Consider the following 19480-nt stretch of genomic DNA (forward strand, 5'->3'; position numbering starts at 1 on the left):
GGGAAATGTCGCAAGGAAACTCGATATCATATACCGAGCGCGGCGGAAAGTGATACGAACGAGATTTTGTCTCACGTCTCTTTCTCTCTTTCTCTTTCTCTCTCTCTCTCTCTCTCTCTCTCTCTTTGTTCTCGCAATATAAAACTTATCCATTCTGCAAAGACGAAAATTTAAAACTCTTGAGCTTTTCCTATTAAATTGGTATTTAAATTGAATAAACTTATAAAATAGAAAAAAGATGCGGAATATTTATATAACATAATCATACACAGATGAAATGTTTTCTTATTTCTTTGCATTAAATACAATTCACATCTAGTGAGTGATTAACTGCGCTGATTAGAAGCTCCTAAAGACGTACAAGTGTTGTAGATTATTTTCATGGTTAACCGCATAAGTGTGCGGAAAAGAACACAAGACACAGAAATGAACATATCTCGAGAAAAATTGGATTTGAGAAATTTAAAGAGATATTTTATTTTAATCGTTCATGGAGTATGTTAGTATAAAATCTAATATCTAATATCGTATTTTAAATGCGCGTTATATGTATAATAAATAAATTAGAATTATTTTCAAGATGTATCTTTTGTTCTTTACCAGCTACGTAATTTTTGCATAATAAGCCTTAGTTTCTACCATCGAATAACTCGCTGAATTAGGAATGTTTTGTGAGAAAAAATATATATTCTTTAGTCAATGAATCGCTACGATGTCAAATACTGGAAAGTAAATACCCAAAGAGTCGGTGTAATCAAACTGTATACACGCAATAGATCGATTGATACATCGACATTGGTTATCATCTTCAAGATTATAGTTACCAAGTTTCTTGAAGTTTCGCAATTGATATCATACAGGTATACCTTAAAAAATTCGTGATTAAAAAAGAAACATGTGACTATTCATTACGTGATGATTTATAATGAAATTTTTGCTACACCATATAACATCTACTTGGATAATGTATTATAATTTATTAATTATTCGCTATATGTACTAGTGCATCATCAGTCACACACTGCGATAGTATCGCGTGTTCTGCTTTTAGTTTTGCGGGTCAATCGTGCGAAGCATTGTCGAATTTTCGGCGCCACAAAGCAACAAAGAATAATTCCCTTTGAAGATAATTTGTTTGAATGCTTTAGAAGAATTTAATGAAGATACATTTATAACATGTCGCTGTATTTTCTAAAATCCCTCTGCAATTTTAAAAAAAAAAATCAGACTTTCTTCCTTCATGAAGTATTGCTACAAAAAAAATTGTAATACGCATATATCGTATTAATTACTCGAATTAACATTGTTTCTATTAATTGTTGGCGTTGCGTAAAATTGGAATATATTTAACAAATAATGATAATATTCACGCCATGCGTTTTTACGTCTCTAACTTCTTTGTTATAATTTTATTTATCAAAAAACTAATCTAAAGTTTAAACTTCTTTTTTTTTTTTGAAGGAAAATTGACGGTAATGTTTTTGCAATTATAATTTTCAAGCATTTCCGCGTTTCATTTCCTTCATCTCTATGGAGAACCACTGATTCACGTACTGAATGAATCCATTGTACGCGGACTGCGCTGAACATACGCCATTTGAACTGAACAGTGCGCTATTCACGAAATATTCGAGCGTAGTGTGCGTAGGCTCTCATCTGAAAGGGAAAAAGGGCGACTTTAAGGAACGGGTCGAAATGACAAATAGAGCATTCTTCACGCGTTACTAGGGCTGAGAAAGCTGACTGCTATCCGAACTGCTCCGAACTCCTTCGAAATCGGAACACAAGCATTCGATGTTGCGATGACATTCAATGAGGGAGAATATAATCAGCACACATGGCTCCGACGTAACCAGACTCTATAATAATAAACGACAAAACCTATTTCTAGGTCCTATGGATCGAATGCATTAGAATAGTGTTGAGAAAGATTTGAGAAACATAATGGCGTTATTTCATATACACACAATAGTTGTAGCTACCTTTGACGAATGTCATTAAGCAGACGCATTATTAGAGTACTTGCATTATATTTAACGAGACATATATGTAGTATATAACAGGAAATATATTTTATCATTAATGTTGTGACATTTTCGACAATTTCCTTACACGATACCACAATAAGTCGTAAGGACGAAGATAAGTAAATTATCGTAAATTGCAGATCTTTAATGTATAATAGCAATGGAGAAACTTCATATTAAAATACAATAAAATATGATAATTAAAATATGATAATACATAATTAAAGAATTAATCTATGGATTTGCCGAGATTGTAATCGCTTCTTTCTTTCTTTTGGCACAACTCTCATTTATTTCAATTAATATTACAGTATAGTAAAATATTAATATAATTATGCGTAATATGCCATTAAATATCATTCTTGAATTCTTTTTGGTTTAATCATAGCATCGTTTCGCTCATTTAAGAGAACATTTTCGACGATATTCGATATAATGTATGAGGCTCAATCGCGTGCAATGATGACAAATAACGAATCTTATTTTTTTCCGCTTTCATATCGCCAGAATAATTACACGAATTTCGTCAGTCTTCCTTGGTATATTACATCTTACGGGGCTTTCTGTCATTCTTATAATTAAAGAATTGAGGTTAAAATCGCAAGAGAAAAATGCTAAATTTAAAAAAAAGAAATAAAGAAGAAAAGAGAATGTCGTGTGAATTTTAACGAATGTAACTTTAGATATTTACATGTTAGAGCGATCTGTAATTATTTACAGGCGCTGCGATAAGGCCACCTTACATTTTGTTCGTTCAAAGATGAAATATGTAGTGAAATATATGTGTATGCGATATATTGAATATTTTGCAGAAGTCTTCGATAGAGTATAATCGTGTCGCAGAATATTTATATTAATTATCTCTTAATCCTGCGTTATATTTATTTTAGTTATTTACATTACGTGACACTCTTACTTTTACTGTATCATCTATGGAATACTTCGCTGCAGTTTATTTTTGTTTAAGTACCAAGTATAATAAAATAACGTATACATATATCAATGGATATAGAATGTGTGTGTATAAAGGTAAAAAACTGTTGTTACGAGATGTAAAGATTGCAAAAGAGGGATTAGAAAATTTAGCGAAGCTAAAGAAAATAGAGAAAGTGGCGTTTTGCTGACGATCTCGCTTGAAACGAAACATGTTGTAACCGATACACGTACGATCGTCTTCTTTACAACTACTAATGGCTCCTCCATTTACATTTATGGCACTAATAATCTCTTTACCTCTTGCAATTCTATGCAGAATATAACTTGCGATTGCATAATACAATATACAATATACACGTACATGCAATACGCACATCCGTTTTCTATAAATCAGAGTAAAAACCACAGCTATTGCACAAGTATAAAGCACCGGTCTTATGAAGAATAAAATTTCTCAGTATAAGATGTGCATTGGAAGAGATCTCGTCTGTAAAGCGAGCGATTTTATATCGCCGAAGTTTGTGTGTTAAATATAATAACAGAGAGAAAAAAAATATATCCGCGTTGTTATCATACGTATCGTATACTTTACAGACGAGATTCTTTCGAGAGATACTAATGACTGCCGTTACTAATTGCAGCCAGTTTTAAGCGGAACACTGTCTATACAATTGTGACTTTTGCTCGATCTCCGCCAGGTGTCTTTCCATTTCCATCGTTAGCGCGTCGATGTCGCTCATCAGATCAGTCAGCACTCGTTCGTTGTCCTTGTAAACGCTTTCCATGCCATCCAAGTCCTTGGACTTGGTCGACGTGTCCGCCGTCAGCTCGGAGGCTCGCTGCAAGAGCCTCTTCGCCCGCAATATGTCACCCTTGCTTTTGTTCATCCGCTGATTCAGCGACTCATCCGCCCGCTTGTACTCCTCCGACAGTTTCTTCGTCTTGCCGTCGATCACTTGCGCCTCGTTAGCAACTTTTTTCGCTTCCACGCCGATCTCCGCCAGGACGAAGGCGTTTTTCGCGGATTGCGTCTGCAGTTGCTTCAGACGACCGTCCAGTGCTTCCACCGATTGAGTGGTGCTATTTGCTTGGATCTGAGCGGCCTTCGTCACATCGGCGATGTCCGCCAAATCCTTCTGAGACTTGGACACGTCAGCTTCCGCCTTGTCGATAGCGTTTTGCGCGAGATGTTGAGCCTTTTGCGCATCGTTCAACAATACATTCACCTTGTTCGCTAAAACCTGCTTCTCGAGAGCCGTCTCCTTGGCGCGTTTAGCGCGTTCCTCGAGATCGTGAGCCAGTCGAAGGTCGTCTTTGGTATCGGTGAGTATCTTCTCGGAGTCAGTGAGCGAACCGACGATACTTTTGATGCGATCGGCTAACCGCGTAATCTCGTCCGGCTCCAGTTGAATGTTCTTTGCCAGAACCTCCTGCGCGAGATCTCTGACCATGGCCGGCGTGGGCTGATCTTCGTCCAGAGTGCTCCGGATTCGCTTTGTTATGTCGGACAGATCCTTGGTGATCTTGTCAGAGCGATTGCGCGCGTCCCACGCGTAGTTGAAGGCGTCTTGAGCGTTGGATCTCGCCGCTGTCGAGTCTTGCTTGATCTGACTCATCTGAAAAGATGGATTAATCAAATAAACTGCGGACTTCATATAATTATAGAAAAAAATTGAAATGTGAAAAAATGGATAAATGACGGAGAAATTAAAGTTCTCATAAAATCTCAAACCAATTATAGTATACATTATTTCTTTTAGTAATACTTACATTACGCAGCAGCTGCTCGGCTTCCTCCTTGTGACTCTTGATCTTAGCAGCCTGCTGCTTGGCGACATCCAGAGCCTGGTTGGCTTTGCTAACTGCGCCGACGTCGCAAGACAAACCTCCGCAGAAGCCGCAACCTGCACCGCCGCAGACGATACTGCAATCCGTCACATTGCTGCCGCACATCTGCAGATTTAATTCAGGTATATTTATACTAAACGTTTTCAGTTTTTCGTTCAGCTTCGTCAACGACTCCTTGTTTCTCTCTTGCGCTTCGTCTACGGAAACGCGATTCTTCGCCAAAAGATTCTCGGTATGTTTGCGGAAACGTTCCGCGTCGGCCAGAACACTGCTGGTATCGTTTGCCATTTTTTCGGCCTGCCTGGACTGCTCGGCCATTTGTTGAGTCACGTTCAGAGCACCCTGCACATTTTCTTCCTGCAACCTGGTGGCGTTCTCTCGCAGATCGGCGGCGACTTCGTGCAGGCTATTGGTTCTGTTTCGCAACTTCTTCAGCGCGACGTCGCCGAGATTGACACGCTGACTGAGATTCTCCAAGAGATTGTTTGCTTCCTCCAATTGCTTTGCCGAATCGGAGATGTTTTTTGCTAACTCAACGGCTAAATCGTCTAACACGTCCAAGTCTTGGCTTCTGATGGTGGTGTTGCCGATCAAATCCTGGACCTCATTCAAGGACTCCTCCATGTCGTCAAACTCCTGACTGTAAACGCCGGTTGTGCCAACTTTTTGTATCCTTGAAGCCTCCTGGATAACGGCGTTTGTCTTATTCCTGAGACCGTCTAGTATCAGATCCCAATTGTCGAAACATTCGCCACATGGACTGCACTGCGGTGCCTCGCCGTGGTAACCGCGATCGCATTGATCGCACTTTTCGCCACCGATCCCCTTGTGACAAACGCACAGTCCGGTCTCTCTGTCGCACTGCTGGCTAGCGGAACCGATCACGTCGCATTCGCATGGATAACACTCCACGTTCGGATTGCCCCAGAAATTTGTCTGACATTCATTGCATCGTCTGCCGCCGAATCCTGGCCTACACTCGCAAGTTCCGTCGAAGGGGTTGCATCTGCACATAAAATATATTCATTTTTATCGGCTGTTTTATATATTCTTGTCTTGAATTGATGTTTGGATAAAACAATCTGCTTTTTTAAATTGAAAAAGAAGCAGGTTAAACTGTTTCAATATTAAAATCTTTATTTAAAAAAAATTAATTTGAGATCTGTTGAAGATAAAATACATAGAAAAAAAAAAAATGCTTGTAGCAAAAAATTAATATATAATACAAATTAAATTAATATTATTACAATTAATGATACAAATAAATATATCTTTTTACACGCACACACACATACATGAATAATATGATAAATTGCATATATTTTTAACGGACCTGTCTGAAATACTTCCAACTGCATCGCACTCGCAAGGATCACAGCCTTGTCCGCTGGCTATCCTCCAGTGATTCTCTTCGCAGGAATCGCAAAGCTGTCCTATGACGTGTGGTAAACACGGACACTGTCCGGTACGATGAATACACGGTCCCGCGGTTTTGTCGGTGCCCAGCACGTTGCATCTACAATCTTGACAATTCTGTTGAAGGGCGTCTCCGTAGAACCCGGGTTTGCAAATTTCACAGTTGGAACCATCGGTGTAGAAGAGACATTGAAGGCAATGACCGGTATACGGATCGCAGTTACCAGCTCGACGTAAATCAGTGTTATTATTGCAGTTACACAGCTCGCAGTTACCGCCGGGTATTTCCGGATTCCCGTAGTAATTTTCAGCGCAATGCTCGCATCGAGGACCGGAGTACCCCTCGAAACATTCGCATACCACGTCCTGCGTTACAGAGTCTAATGAACAGCTGTTGGCGTAGGAATGACCGGATTCGCGAGTACCTGTAACATATGGCACACAAATAGATAATATTTTATTTTATAAAGTGCCATAATAAACTGACTTCTCAATTTTTTATATTTATTATTGTTACTAAAATTGTTAAAAAATGTTGAATCTTTTTACTGGTGAAAGAAAAAAGAGAAATATACAAGTTATACACGTATAATTATAGACGCGTGAATAACAAATTTTACATGCCTTATTTCGATAAAAAGAGAGAGAATGTGTGATAAAATTACTAATCAATATACAATTCAACAACAGAGAATTGCGCTCACCTGGGCAGGGACACGCTCTGCAAGGTATATCTACGCCGATCCGCGGATCGCCGTAGAAATCGTCGACGCAACGGTCGCAATTGTGTCCGGTGGTGGAGTCTCGGCAATTGATGCAAGCTCCAGTCTTGGAATCGCAGCTATCCGCGTGTCCATTGCACTCGCAGCGCTGGCAGTGCGGGAAGTTCCAGAAGCCGGGCTCGCACTGGCCGCAGGTTCTACCGTAGGTGTTGGGACGGCACTTGCAGCGACCGGTCTCGACGTCGCAGAAATTATCGAGGGCACCGACGCCGTCGCAGTCGCAAGGGATGCAGCCCTCGGGCCCGAATCCGTACGTTCCCGGTGCGCAGCGGTCGCAACGTCTGCCGACCACGTTAGACTTGCACGGACACATTCCGCCATAGTTCTCGCATAGAAGACTGCGGGAGCCCGTCGGGTTACACTCGCAAGCTAAAATTTAATATTCCCGCTCGTGAGAAAAATTAAGTAGCATGAGCGGAATTAAAAAAATATAGCACGAATCAAAAAGTTGCAACGGTTCTTCCACCATAGAGATCAATTATACTGGTAAATACCATCGCGATTTTTCTTTCATTTAATGCATAATCCAAGCAATGACATCAAACATTATGTATGACAACTTACAATGAGCACCATCGAAAACGTAATAGCCGATGCTATTCTGATACTTTTTGCAGATGTCGGGTACGTTATTCCATACGTTGTTGACATCGTTAAAGAATTCGTTGCAATGATATCGTTCATATTCTTGACGGCGCAATTCACCCAGACCCGGTATCTTGAAGAAAGGTATTACCTCTATTCTCGGTTTCAGAACAATCTATAAAAATCACAAAAACACAGATAATGAAACTGTCATAGTTTTTATCATCATTGTGGCATGAATTGCTGGTAAAATCTTATTTATATTTAAATATGTAGAAAAAATGTAAGCAGCGGCTCTTAGTCATTTAATTTTTAAGTTTGAGTAATATTTATCTATTTATCTCACGTCTTTATATTTGTATTAATATACGATTCGAGCGTATTACGGAAAATACATTATGCGACTAGATGTGTATGCGTGATTAGACGACATATATATTTTTTAATAATTTACATAGTCAAAACGAGGTATATATTACCGAATCGACCAAGATAGAGGCCGAAGGAGTATCCTGTGTTACGTGACTAGTGAATTTACGGAATTGCAACAACAGATTATATCGTTTCCCCGCTTCCAGACATACGGCCGGCTGTGCCATGGCGCTTCTCGAATGTAGGGGCAATTGAGTCCACAAACGATCTTGGTCGGGTCTCCAATCGGCGCACGGCCCAGTAGGATCCGGCGGACTGTCTCTCTCAAGAATTATTTGCACGTCCTCCCAAACTCCCAGGTGTATCGGTTCGTATCGCACGATCACGTCGTACCACATGGATCTGCGAATGTCATCGATAGTGAAGTTCAATACTGACCCTTCGAGAGCTTTCATGAAACCCGTGCCGGTCCACGTGCTATTCCTGCCGTCACGATAAGGTTCCCTGATTACTACTTGGCAGTTCTGAAAAAAATTGCATTTTGATCTTAAAATAATTCCGAGAATTTAAACAGACAGATAATTGATTGGTTCGTAAAATTCTAGAGTCTAGACAAAAATCTATATATATTTTTTTTTTTTTGTATGGTATACTTGATATTTATTTATCTGGCACATTAAATCGGATTTAATACTATTTATGCTTTTATTAATATTTGTGCTTTTTATATATAATTTAATATAATAAAAAAGCAGTAGCTATTTTACAATTGTTTTATACTTGTTACCTTTTTTATTTTATTTGTTTTATCATTTTTTGCAAGCGATTTAAGAATAATATATTCAACAATAATATTAATAAATAATATTAAAACCAATTCAAAATTCTCTTTCAATGAAAACTCACATCGGTAGCTCTGGACAATTCTCCCTCATAAATAAGAAAGTCTAGCGAGCCAGTGTAATAACTTTGCTCCGGCTGATTGCAGGTTCTCCCGCTGACGTGCGGTCTACATCTGCACTGGCCGGTAATGACGTCGCAAGAATTCTCGTAGGAACCGCCGGGGTCACAATCGCAGGGTTTGCATCCGTCGCGGTCCTCGGATAATCCCCAGTATTCCGGTAAACATTGGTTACAGTCGCGCGCGGTGACATAACGCTTGCACGTACATTCGCCAGTCATCACGTTGCAGCCCTGATTGTCGACGGTACCCAAGGTGTTGCAGGTACAGGCTGTAATTTATAAATAATCAACTTTTTTGCATAAGTTTGGAGAACTCATTGTCGAATCTCTATCGGAGATGCTTGATCTTATCAAGATAAGTTGGATTCACTGAATTCACAAGACGCGTTAAAAAAAAGTGTAATAATGAGTTTAATCATTAATGAAATAATCAACATAGAGGGAGATTAAGGCTTCTCATCTCATATAATTAAAATAAATAAAAAAAAATTTTATTTAAATATTATTTTATGTAAAAATATGAAAACACAGTTGCATTATTTTTTCAATAGATCACACGGATTTGGACAATTATAAACATCATCTCTTTACCTTGACAACCCTCAGGACTGTCGGGATCAAAGTTCCAGAAACCGTTTTTGCAATGATCGCAACGACGTCCTTCGACGTTTGCTTTACAGTGACAGCGTCCGGATTCGTCACCACTGAGAAGATCCGTTCTCGAGTCGCATATTCCGTCGTCCAAGGATCCACCAAGATCGCAGTCGCAAGCTGCAAAGAAGAAGATGTGGTAAGTCTTCAATATCTCAAATTTAGTATTTTACAATCTCCAGTACATTATTTACATTTATTTCTATTATATTAATTCTATAAAATTGAGACAGGTAAGAAATGTAATGATCTTATATTAAAGAAACTACATTTAGATCAAACATTATATAAAGACACATTAATTGACTGAAGTAATTGAAAACTCACGTTGACAAGCCTCTGGGTCAGAGATATCTTTCGTCATGTCGTGATAATAGAATGGTTTGCACTGTTCGCAATTCTGGCCTCGCGTATTGTGCTGGCAATCGTCGCAGACTCCGCCGGACACTCTTCCCGATCTCTCGTAAACCGCCTCGTCAAAGTGGCACGAAGTGGTGTGATTGTTGCAATTACACGGCCTACAGGCGTTTGTCTGTTTGCCGACCGCAGGTTTCCATGGTAGATCGTTGTAAAAGTCCTCGCAATTTTCGCAGTTGAGTCCCTTGGTGTTGTGAGTACATTCGCATCTGCCGTGGACCATGTTCTCCTCGTCGGCAACTCCGGGCAACGGCAAACATCGGGAAGCGTGTCCGTAGCAGGAGCAGGAACCACGAATTACCATGTCTTGGATGGCGTAATAATATTTCTCGCGAATCTCGGCTCGATCGTCGAGCAAATCATCGCCCAGTGTATGTAATCTCGTCATGTTGATCCTGAGATTTGTTATCTTTAGGAGATTTTGCACTTCCTTCGAGTAGGGATTGTCAATGTCCAAATTTCGCGGCAATACTCTGAAATGTATCAGTGCAAGAATTAATCGCAAGTTTACCGAATAGTTAATAGTCACAATAATAAATTATAATCACCACAATTGCAAGCATAAGTAATGTAATAAAGAAAAGAATTTTTTATGTATTTCTTACCTGAAAATTACATCGCCGCCAGTGGATGGTGCCACAGCCGAATATCTTGTCTCACAAATGACGTCCGTTAATCTTTGAGGTTGATGGGTAGGAATCCCGGGAAAATAATGCTCGCAATTGTGAGCGAAGTACCGGTATACCTGCCAGGTCTGTCCAAAATCGTACGACCGTTCGATCAGCATGGCAGCTGGTCGGAAAGTTTGGAAGCGAATGATGATGTGCGTGAAATGAAACTCCGCCTCGAGGTCGAAGCGTATCGTGACATTTTCTACACCGTTTTCGGCTTGCCACCACGATCTTAAATTTATAAATATTTTTTTAATGATTTTAAATTATGCATATGTATGTGATTTAATATATATCAGATTTCTATTATATTGATCTTGTGATTATATATATACATATATATAATAAATGTAATATAAATATTACATTGTTTATTATTACTTTAAAATAATTATAGGAATTATTGTAATTATTCATTACGTGTACGATAAAGAAGATTGCAGCGATGGTACAAAGTAATCTTACCCGCTGACAATGTTTCCGATGTTGTGTTGCTGCTTGGGTAGCGACGCGTCGCAGAAGAAGCATTTCTTTCTTTCCTTAAGATGGGAAACGATGCAGAATCTTTCAGGACCCGCAAGGCCGCATGTCGACGAGGCGTTCAATTTATCCTTACGACCGATCAGCAAGTTTCCGGTTGCGGGATAACACGAGCTTTGCTCACAGGGATGTGGTCTCTTCAAGTGAGATCCTGCATCAAAAAAAGCTCTCGTTATTCTTTTACAACTCAATATATGCCGATTTTGTTAGACACCATTGCATACCGATATGTCATGCCGATATGCGTTAGGTATTATGGAGGAGGATACAATTTCCCAGTTACCGGTTAGTTTGCGTCGATTAGCGCTATGTACGATACCCTTACCACATTATATGGGAGGATCAATATGTATTGCAAACACTTGGTAAACGTATTTACACATCGACGTCCATATTAATAAAAAAAAAAGAAAAAAATTAATACTATGGTTATAACGTTGGATAAAAATGTTTCATTGTCAACCATGATAAAGGATCTTAATTAGCAATCTTTGATATCAAAATCACTACAGGGTATGTGTATGTGTGTGTGTGTGTGTGTGTGTGTGTGTGTGTGTATGTGTGTGTGTGTGTGTGTGTGTGTGTGTGTGTGTGTGTGTGTGTGTGTGTGTGTGTGTGTGTGTGTGTGTGTGTGTGTGTGTGTGTGTGTGTGTGTGTGTGTGTGTGTGTGTGTGTGTGTGTGTGTGTGTGTGTGTGTGTGTGTGTGTGTGTGTGTGTGTGTGTGTGTGTGTGTGTTTAAAATGTTTCCCATGATAAAGGATCTTAATTAGCAATCTTTGATATCAAAATCACTACAGTATGTGTGTATGTGTGTGTGTGTGTGTGTGTGTGTGTGTGTGTACATGTGTTTGCCGAATATATCTTTCGGAATAATGTGTCACATGTATTTACACTTTTGTCTACGCAACTACCTCTTGATTTGGGAATGGTCGGCCCTAGCCGATTATGACGCTCTGTCATCACCTCCATAGGCGACATATCGCCTCTCTGCACCGATCCTATAACACCTCCATCTTTATTTTCGTATTTTCTGTATATAATTATATTACTATAGCGCGAGACGTCTTAATTGTCGTAAAAGTTTAATCGTATTTTTTTGTCGTTGGATAAGATCGCTAATGATACCGCGCAATGCAATAGTTATACGATTCTTTTGTAAGAAAAACGCAAGAAAATTATATCGGCAGTGAATAAAAAGTAAATTTGAAAAGTTTAGAATCTTACCTCTAGGTGGTCCTCTGTAAGGATCTTTTGGTCTATACTGAGAATTCGCAGATCCTGCAAAAACAAATAAAATGTTTAAAAAATTATAATTGTTTAGACATTTATTTAACGTGCGATAACGAATGTTAAATAAGAAATTTGTGTATCATTCTTCAAACAAATATATGACTTAAATAGAAAATAGCAGAGAATAAAACAGAAAATGTTCGAAATTTATAATAGAATAAATTTACATAAGACGAAGTGATTCTCTATTCCTGATCTGTTGCTTTTTAAGCTCGGAGGAAATAATAATTTTGAATGTAGTATAATTTTTTTAGAATTGTTTCAAACGCTGCTAGAACGCGCCAGTTATCAAGAAACGTTCTACTACCGGTAGGGGCTATCGCAAGAGACAGCCGGATGTTTATGAGAGAAGACAGCTCTGGAAAATATCATCAAGCTCTCAATGAAATGCAAGAAGAGAAGTGTCTCTGGGGTGCAAGTTATATTTTACTTGTAAGTTTTTCGACGACTTTGAAACTGGCTCTTTTCTAAAGAAAATGTCGAGATAGGTCATTCTTTCATTAAACTTCCAATTTCTGACATTAAATATCACGTTGTATTTAATATCTTCAAATTACGAATCGCTCGGTTTCGAATTGATATCGCAGATAAAAAAATTTGTAAAAGATAACTCGTTAGATACAAAATAATGTTTTTTACATCTTTGATACAGTGATGCTGCAATATGCGTAAACACAAAAGTATGCGAGTGCAATTCAATTCACACAATCGCGTTATTTGTCGAATAATCTTAAAGTAAAAAATATATATGAAGATCTCTATATTTATTGAACAGTTGAATTTTACAAGCCGAAATAAACTCGCCGATTTCAAAAGGAAAGCAGGTCGCGAGGTCATATCACTATCTAATCATATTGGATAAAATGAATCTTCTCGTTACAAGGGAAATAAATGGGATAGAACGATATTTCGTTCATCTAAAAAAATAAGAATTTTTATTCTATCGTACATGTAATACATAAAGTAAAAACAATATTATAAAATATGGCGCGTGATAGTGCAAGCAGCCTTGAAACGAAATTGAAAAATTATTATTCGTAAAAATATATTTTCAGTAATTTGAGCAAATCACAATTTTTAAAATTTGATACGCGCAATGTATGTATTAAAAATTTCAACCTAACATTTAATTATTTTGTAAAAAAAAGTAAATAAATAAATTACGATGTATGTTACAATATCTAAACAATATTATATATATTGATTATAACATACCTGTTAAAACAGTAAGTATAATGATCAAAGCAGCAATGGCCAAGTGCTTGTAATGAGCATGGAGCATTTTTCCGATTTTTTTTTCTATCTCCGTTTTTGTGGATTTTTCGCAATGATTGTTAAGCCATGGACGATGATTCGAAAGAGACCTTCTATAAAAATAAAATATAGTCCTAAAATGTAATAAAAAATCGTTCGATATAAATATCTATAAAGAAGATTATCATCAATATGTATAGCCAATGATTTTTAAGAATAATTATTACGCTGTGAATGTTTAAGTGACATAAAAACAAGCACAAGTAAGATAATTAATAATCCTTAATTTTAATAATTATTTAACAAGATCCAGAACAAAAATAGAAAAAAACGCGTACGCAAGTTATGATATCAGCTAATAAATATCTCAAAATAATTTTATGCCGAAGAGATTTTAAGTTGTAAATAATGTATTAAATTTCAAAGTACGCAGAGAATCTCTCTCTTTTTTTTTTCTTATTTCTCGATCAAGTACACAACAATCGTTGTCAAACACTTCCGCACACCTGTAGAGCGAAAAGCGATTCTCATTGTAACTAATATTGCAATTATCGTATCATCTTTCTTTAATAGCGCTCACCTACGTTAAATTCACGCGCTGAAGCAGCGCTACTTTAAGCCGATGAGATATTTCTTTCTTTCTCGAGACAGGCGCCGCTTCGAAGTCTTGCACTCTGAATGGTACGCAGAGATCTCACAGCAACGATCGGAATTCTCTTGCTGAACTCGACCGAAACTCTCCTTCTTGTTGTGTCACTGAACCCGATTCTTTTTTCACGTGTGAGACTCGTGTGGCTCGACGGAGTCTTCAGGTGCGAATGCACCTATACGGAAAATTCGGAGGCGGGAAATGAAAAACGCGGTGCGGACGCGCCTCGTGACGCGTCTCTCGCTCAGTGAACCTCGGCTCGCCAAGTTGTGACTCCGTTCGAGGTGCCCATCAGTGCCGTACATAGAGTCATGGAGAGAGGGAACGACGGACTTGAAAAGAGACGAGTGGGTCTGAATAGTCGGCAAGTTGGATAAGTTGTTGGAATCTGACGACTTAGAGATATTTTCTTTTTTACGCTATGAGAAATGTAATTTTTGAAAAATATTACTGAAAAAGTTTCTGTCCTCTGTGTTTTTTGCTAAAAAAGTTTGATTTTCTAAAAATATAATGTACTTATATGCTGAATCTCAGCGTGTGTATATATAGCTGTCCTTTACACGAGATATGTATAAAATATTCAGTATATTATTGAGAAAGTTTGTAAATGATTGAATGCCAAATGTAATATATAAAAGTGCATTATTTAAATATTTTTTAATGTTAAGAAATATTTTGTGAGATTTATATGTTTATCTATTTATAGATAATTTTTTGACGTTTAATATCTACTAAGAAAGCAATGAAAAATGTTCTCTCTCTTAAATAAATGGTATAGTGTAAGTCACATAGAAGTTCTTCTATCACAGGTCAACGTTCCGTTCGTCTGATATCATACTTTTTGTACGCGTTATACGCAACGTCGCAGAAGGCCTACAGATTGAGAGCTCCAAATCATTGTTGTTCCAATCTGAGTTCTTGAGAGTGACGATACTTTTGCACACCCGTTATACCGGCGATGCTTATGTTACTGCACACGTGCAGCACACTTGGTATTTTTACGGTCTTTTAAAATCTGTTGTTCAAGAAATAAACGAATCTCTCCTCAAATGTCAATAATATTTGCAAACTTTTTCAATTCACATTAAAGTAAAGCAACCTATTTTGATATCTATTAATAGCAAACTTTACACAAATTTATATATTAAATTTAGTCTTATATATAATTTTTGAGATATATAATTATTTATATTATATAATCGGTAATCATTCATTACATATAATCCTATAAAGGGATATTAATAATTGTGAATAATTTTCAGAATCGCGGAATAAATATCCAGGAACACATTTTTACATCACAAATAAAACATTTATTATATTAATTTTTCTGTAACAAATTACATTTAATATTTAAAAAAGTGCTTGTAAATTTTGGAGAATTTAAGAAGATATTAAATATTCATACACTACATCTCTCTCGTTATCGTCTAAACAGATAGCCAAATAATTACTTCATCGCAGCATCTAACATCGATATTTCAGACTCGTTGTTCCACGCAGTGCCCTCGATTCTCTCATTAATCTTTTGATGACACGACGGAAGAGGATGGGAAACGAACTATCCTGAAAAGGCGAGACGAGGAAGAGAAGGCAATGGCATCCTGCTATCGTAGCCGGGATACGTTGTACAGATAAGGCAGCCCACGCTATACTTCCTTCCTCTGCGATGATCCCACTTTCCGTTTCTCCGCGCAATCGTACACTGATTCATTAAATTGGTCCATTCGCGACGACCTCGCACGATTACCTCGCTTTTTTTCGTCTCTCTGTACGAGTTAATTTTTCATAATAATTGCAAAGAAGAATATATAAAAGTATATTTTATCCAGACCGTAATTTCAGAAATGTCTTTTTCGTTTTTACTGAAATATTAGAAATTAAGATATTTTTTTGTAATGCAAATTACAATGCAGATGTAAAGAGTCTTCAAAATTGCACTCTTTACTAAAAAGAACATATGTGCAAACTCTGCGCTCTTTTTAATTTTCTGAAAGTCTGATTTGTCATACAGTTACAAAATCGTTATACAGAATTATATTACTTTTAGAAAAAATCACGGTGATTTTATTTATCTTACTGATATATTTATTTTATATATATAAAAGCTTTATGACTCGTAAAATACTTAATACCTAAACGCTAAGAAGTGCAGAAATTTCTTATCACGAATTATTTGTTCAAATTCATTGCATTGATTTTTTCTTTCTTGCGCGACCATTTATTAATATATTAAATAAATATAAAAGGATAAAGAGAAAACAGAAAGATATTTTATGGTGCATTAGGGTGTTAGCTTTCTGTTTGCCCAGTGCGTGGGTGCTACGATCCTGTGATTGCATCGGTGGGATTGAAAGTAGGCGGAGAACACAGACATACAAGCCGACAGATTTCCAGTTTAGTGACAATGACTGTCTTGTAGTCTTATTTAGCACCAATAGATGGCAATAGACATATATGAGAATTCTCAAATTTAATTATTATCTCGAATGGTACAATAGATATATAGATGGTAATTAATTATATGTGCAAGAGTTGACAGTAAAATAATCTGGAAACAAATTTAATTTTTAATATGTTATATTATTTTTAAGAGAGTTTTCATTTTACCAAAACATATAATCTTATTAGTAAAATATTAATATTTTAGAAGATTAATTTTTTGTTTACTAATTTTTATTATAAAAGAAATATGTTATTGCCATTTTTCTTTCTCTTGTCTTTGATTATAAAATAGAGTCAAAAGTCTTTGACTCTATTGAGCTTCTCCAAGTTTAAAAGATAAATGAATGTTTTTATTACGCAGATTGTAAGAGAATTTAATTAACATGATTGACATTAACGAGGTATCATAGTTTTTTTTTATTATTGTATATATTTTTAATAATATCGTACAGATGTACAATAGAGACGTAAGTGAAACATTTATTGTTACAAATAAGTTTCGATGACATAAAGTTTAGTTAGTTGCGATACGTTTATAGATACTTATAAATAAAAAAATTGATGTTTTTATTTTGTACAATAGATATATCATGGCATTTGAAAAAAGCAATAACGCCTATGAATTTTCTATTAGGCCTTTGCATCTTGATACGAGTATTATGTAATAAACAGAAGGATGTGTGAAGCTAAAAAAAGAAGAAAACAGTTGACTCGTACAGTTTAGATGTCATTTTCTAAATTCGTTACAATTTATATGCAGCCTTATTGTACATCATTGATTCTATTTTACTTAGGCGAACCTCTTACTTATTTATGGAAAGATTTACAAGTACATTTACAATCGAGTTTTTAAATCTTTCTCTAGAGAAAAAGATTCATAAAGACTTACACATTATTATAATCGAAATGCTTGTTTTTCCCAATAATTGGGATAAGCAAGGAATAAATAAGTTAAAGGCATAGCAGTCAAAATACATTTTGTTCATTGCAAATTGCGATTATTCTAACATTACCAATGCATAAAATCACACTCGTAGATCTGTTACAACGTTATTGAATAATCATTCGGATAAAAAAACGAACAGTTAGAGAAAACAGCTTACGAGTGTATGCCGTGTGATAGATGATATCATAAAATTATCTATTTTAGAAAATAAGCAAAGAATAATGCCGGGCTATCTGTTTCTCACCTCTTGCGCTGTTCATTTTTCGAAATATTAATGCAATCGAAGTATTATAGCTTCCGTGAAGATTTGCAATACCATAGTCTAAATATATTCAGCAAACATTATCCAATAGGTGACGTTCAGCAAGGTAAACAGAAAGGGGAAGAAAACGCGCGAGAAACGGTCAATGTTCAGCGCTCGTATTCGCGCCCTTTGGGCCGGAGTGGGTCCGGGTGGTGGGCCAGCTGGTGATTTCTGCGATCGGCAGGATAACAACATTGCGTTTTCCTGCGTGATAACGATCACAACTTGAACCGTCATCATGCAGACTGTCTCCTGTGCCTCGGAGAGCGGAACACGATTTTATTGTTAGAGCTACTAAGTAACGGTAATATATATAATCGCGCGCACAAGACATAATTTAATGTTATAAAATAATTATAAATAATGAAAAAAATTCTGAATTGTGCAAATTATAATGTATATATATATAATATTATTTGTTAAATAATTTGCATGTATAATAATTTATTATATTAAGTGCAAGCAGAGTTTAGTAAGATATTTATATTTTTGAAAATTTTGTGTGATGCTATATTTACAATATTTTAACAATTTTATAAATAATATATTAAAAAATTCAGTCATTTTTATGTTGGCTGTTAATATATGTTTTAGATAAATTTTACTTAATAACAATGTGTTTGTCGCATTTCCTCTATTCGAGGCACAGAAGTGGTCCGAGATAGGAGAGCCGAGAAGTCAATTGTAACAATTATAGCAACAAAAATTGTACAAAAAATTTTTTTTACAAAATTAAACGAAATAAAAATTTGATAAATTTGGTGCGAAAAAAATTTCTCACATTGTAATAAAAGTTTCATCGTAGTAAAAGTTTTATCGAATGTTCTTATTTTTAAATCATCAAATTTACGCCGATTAAGTTAACGATCAGATTTATCGTAAATATAATTATTATGAATATTACAATTATCTTTAATTGTCAAAATCGATCTCAAGGCTCTCTGGGGATAAATGTCATCCAGGCATTACCTTAGCAGCGATATCGAAGATCTTGTCGAGCTTAGCCGAATCTGCGGTGCTCGAGGATGGCGGCTGTGGCGGTGGCGCGGGTTTTGCTGCCGGTGCATCCGAGTCGCCGAGGACAATGTTCACCAGACAATACTCCATCAGTGCCATAAAGACGAACACCGTGCAAACCGACATGAAGGCGTCGACGGCCTTCAAGTACGAAACGGGCGGTAACGAGGCTTGACTTTTGGCGTGCTGCGTAGACAGAGTGAGCAGCGAGGTGACTCCCAGAGTAACCCTGGCGGGTGCAGCCTCGGGCTTTATCCAGAATGATACCCACTGCGATAAGCAGGCAATTGTTTTTAATGAAAAATATATAACATGATAGAAAGTTAAAATGATAGAAAGTTATAAGAGCGTGTCGTTTCTGCTCACC

The 19480-nt window shown here is 36.8% G+C and overlaps 1 protein-coding gene across 4 annotated transcripts in view; it reads right to left on the reverse strand.

Annotated features, from left to right (window-relative positions):
* Nucleotides 1-2013: 2013 nt before the first annotated feature.
* LOC115241937 (laminin subunit beta-1) overlaps nucleotides 2014-19480 on the reverse strand; it is a 21281-nt gene continuing 3814 nt past the window's right edge. The window contains exons 1-15 of one of the 4 annotated variants that reach the window (XM_029817912.1): nucleotides 14337-15494; nucleotides 13714-13865; nucleotides 12433-12486; nucleotides 12120-12206; nucleotides 11134-11359; nucleotides 10603-10899; nucleotides 9908-10470; nucleotides 9521-9700; nucleotides 8873-9198; nucleotides 8074-8490; nucleotides 7574-7769; nucleotides 6932-7378; nucleotides 6145-6652; nucleotides 4734-5817; nucleotides 2014-4579 (exon numbers count right to left, since the gene is read on the reverse strand). In XM_029817912.1, the coding sequence (XP_029673772.1) occupies nucleotides 3611-4579; nucleotides 4734-5817; nucleotides 6145-6652; nucleotides 6932-7378; nucleotides 7574-7769; nucleotides 8074-8490; nucleotides 8873-9198; nucleotides 9521-9700; nucleotides 9908-10470; nucleotides 10603-10899; nucleotides 11134-11359; nucleotides 12120-12206; nucleotides 12433-12486; nucleotides 13714-13780 (5421 nt within the window). In that variant the 5' untranslated portion in view covers nucleotides 13781-13865; nucleotides 14337-15494 and the 3' untranslated portion in view covers nucleotides 2014-3610. Of the gene's footprint in view, nucleotides 4580-4733; nucleotides 5818-6144; nucleotides 6653-6931; nucleotides 7379-7573; nucleotides 7770-8073; nucleotides 8491-8872; nucleotides 9199-9520; nucleotides 9701-9907; nucleotides 10471-10602; nucleotides 10900-11133; nucleotides 11360-12119; nucleotides 12239-12432; nucleotides 12487-13713; nucleotides 13866-14332; nucleotides 15495-18133; nucleotides 18268-19065; nucleotides 19384-19480 lie in introns of those variants that run through there. The other 3 variants (XM_029817911.1, XM_029817914.1, XM_029817913.1) reach the window with 3 other exon arrangements.

This window comes from Formica exsecta, unplaced genomic scaffold (assembly GCF_003651465.1).
Source record: "Formica exsecta isolate Colony F162 unplaced genomic scaffold, ASM365146v1 scaffold543, whole genome shotgun sequence".
NCBI classification, from domain to species: Eukaryota; Metazoa; Arthropoda; class Insecta; order Hymenoptera; family Formicidae; genus Formica; species Formica exsecta.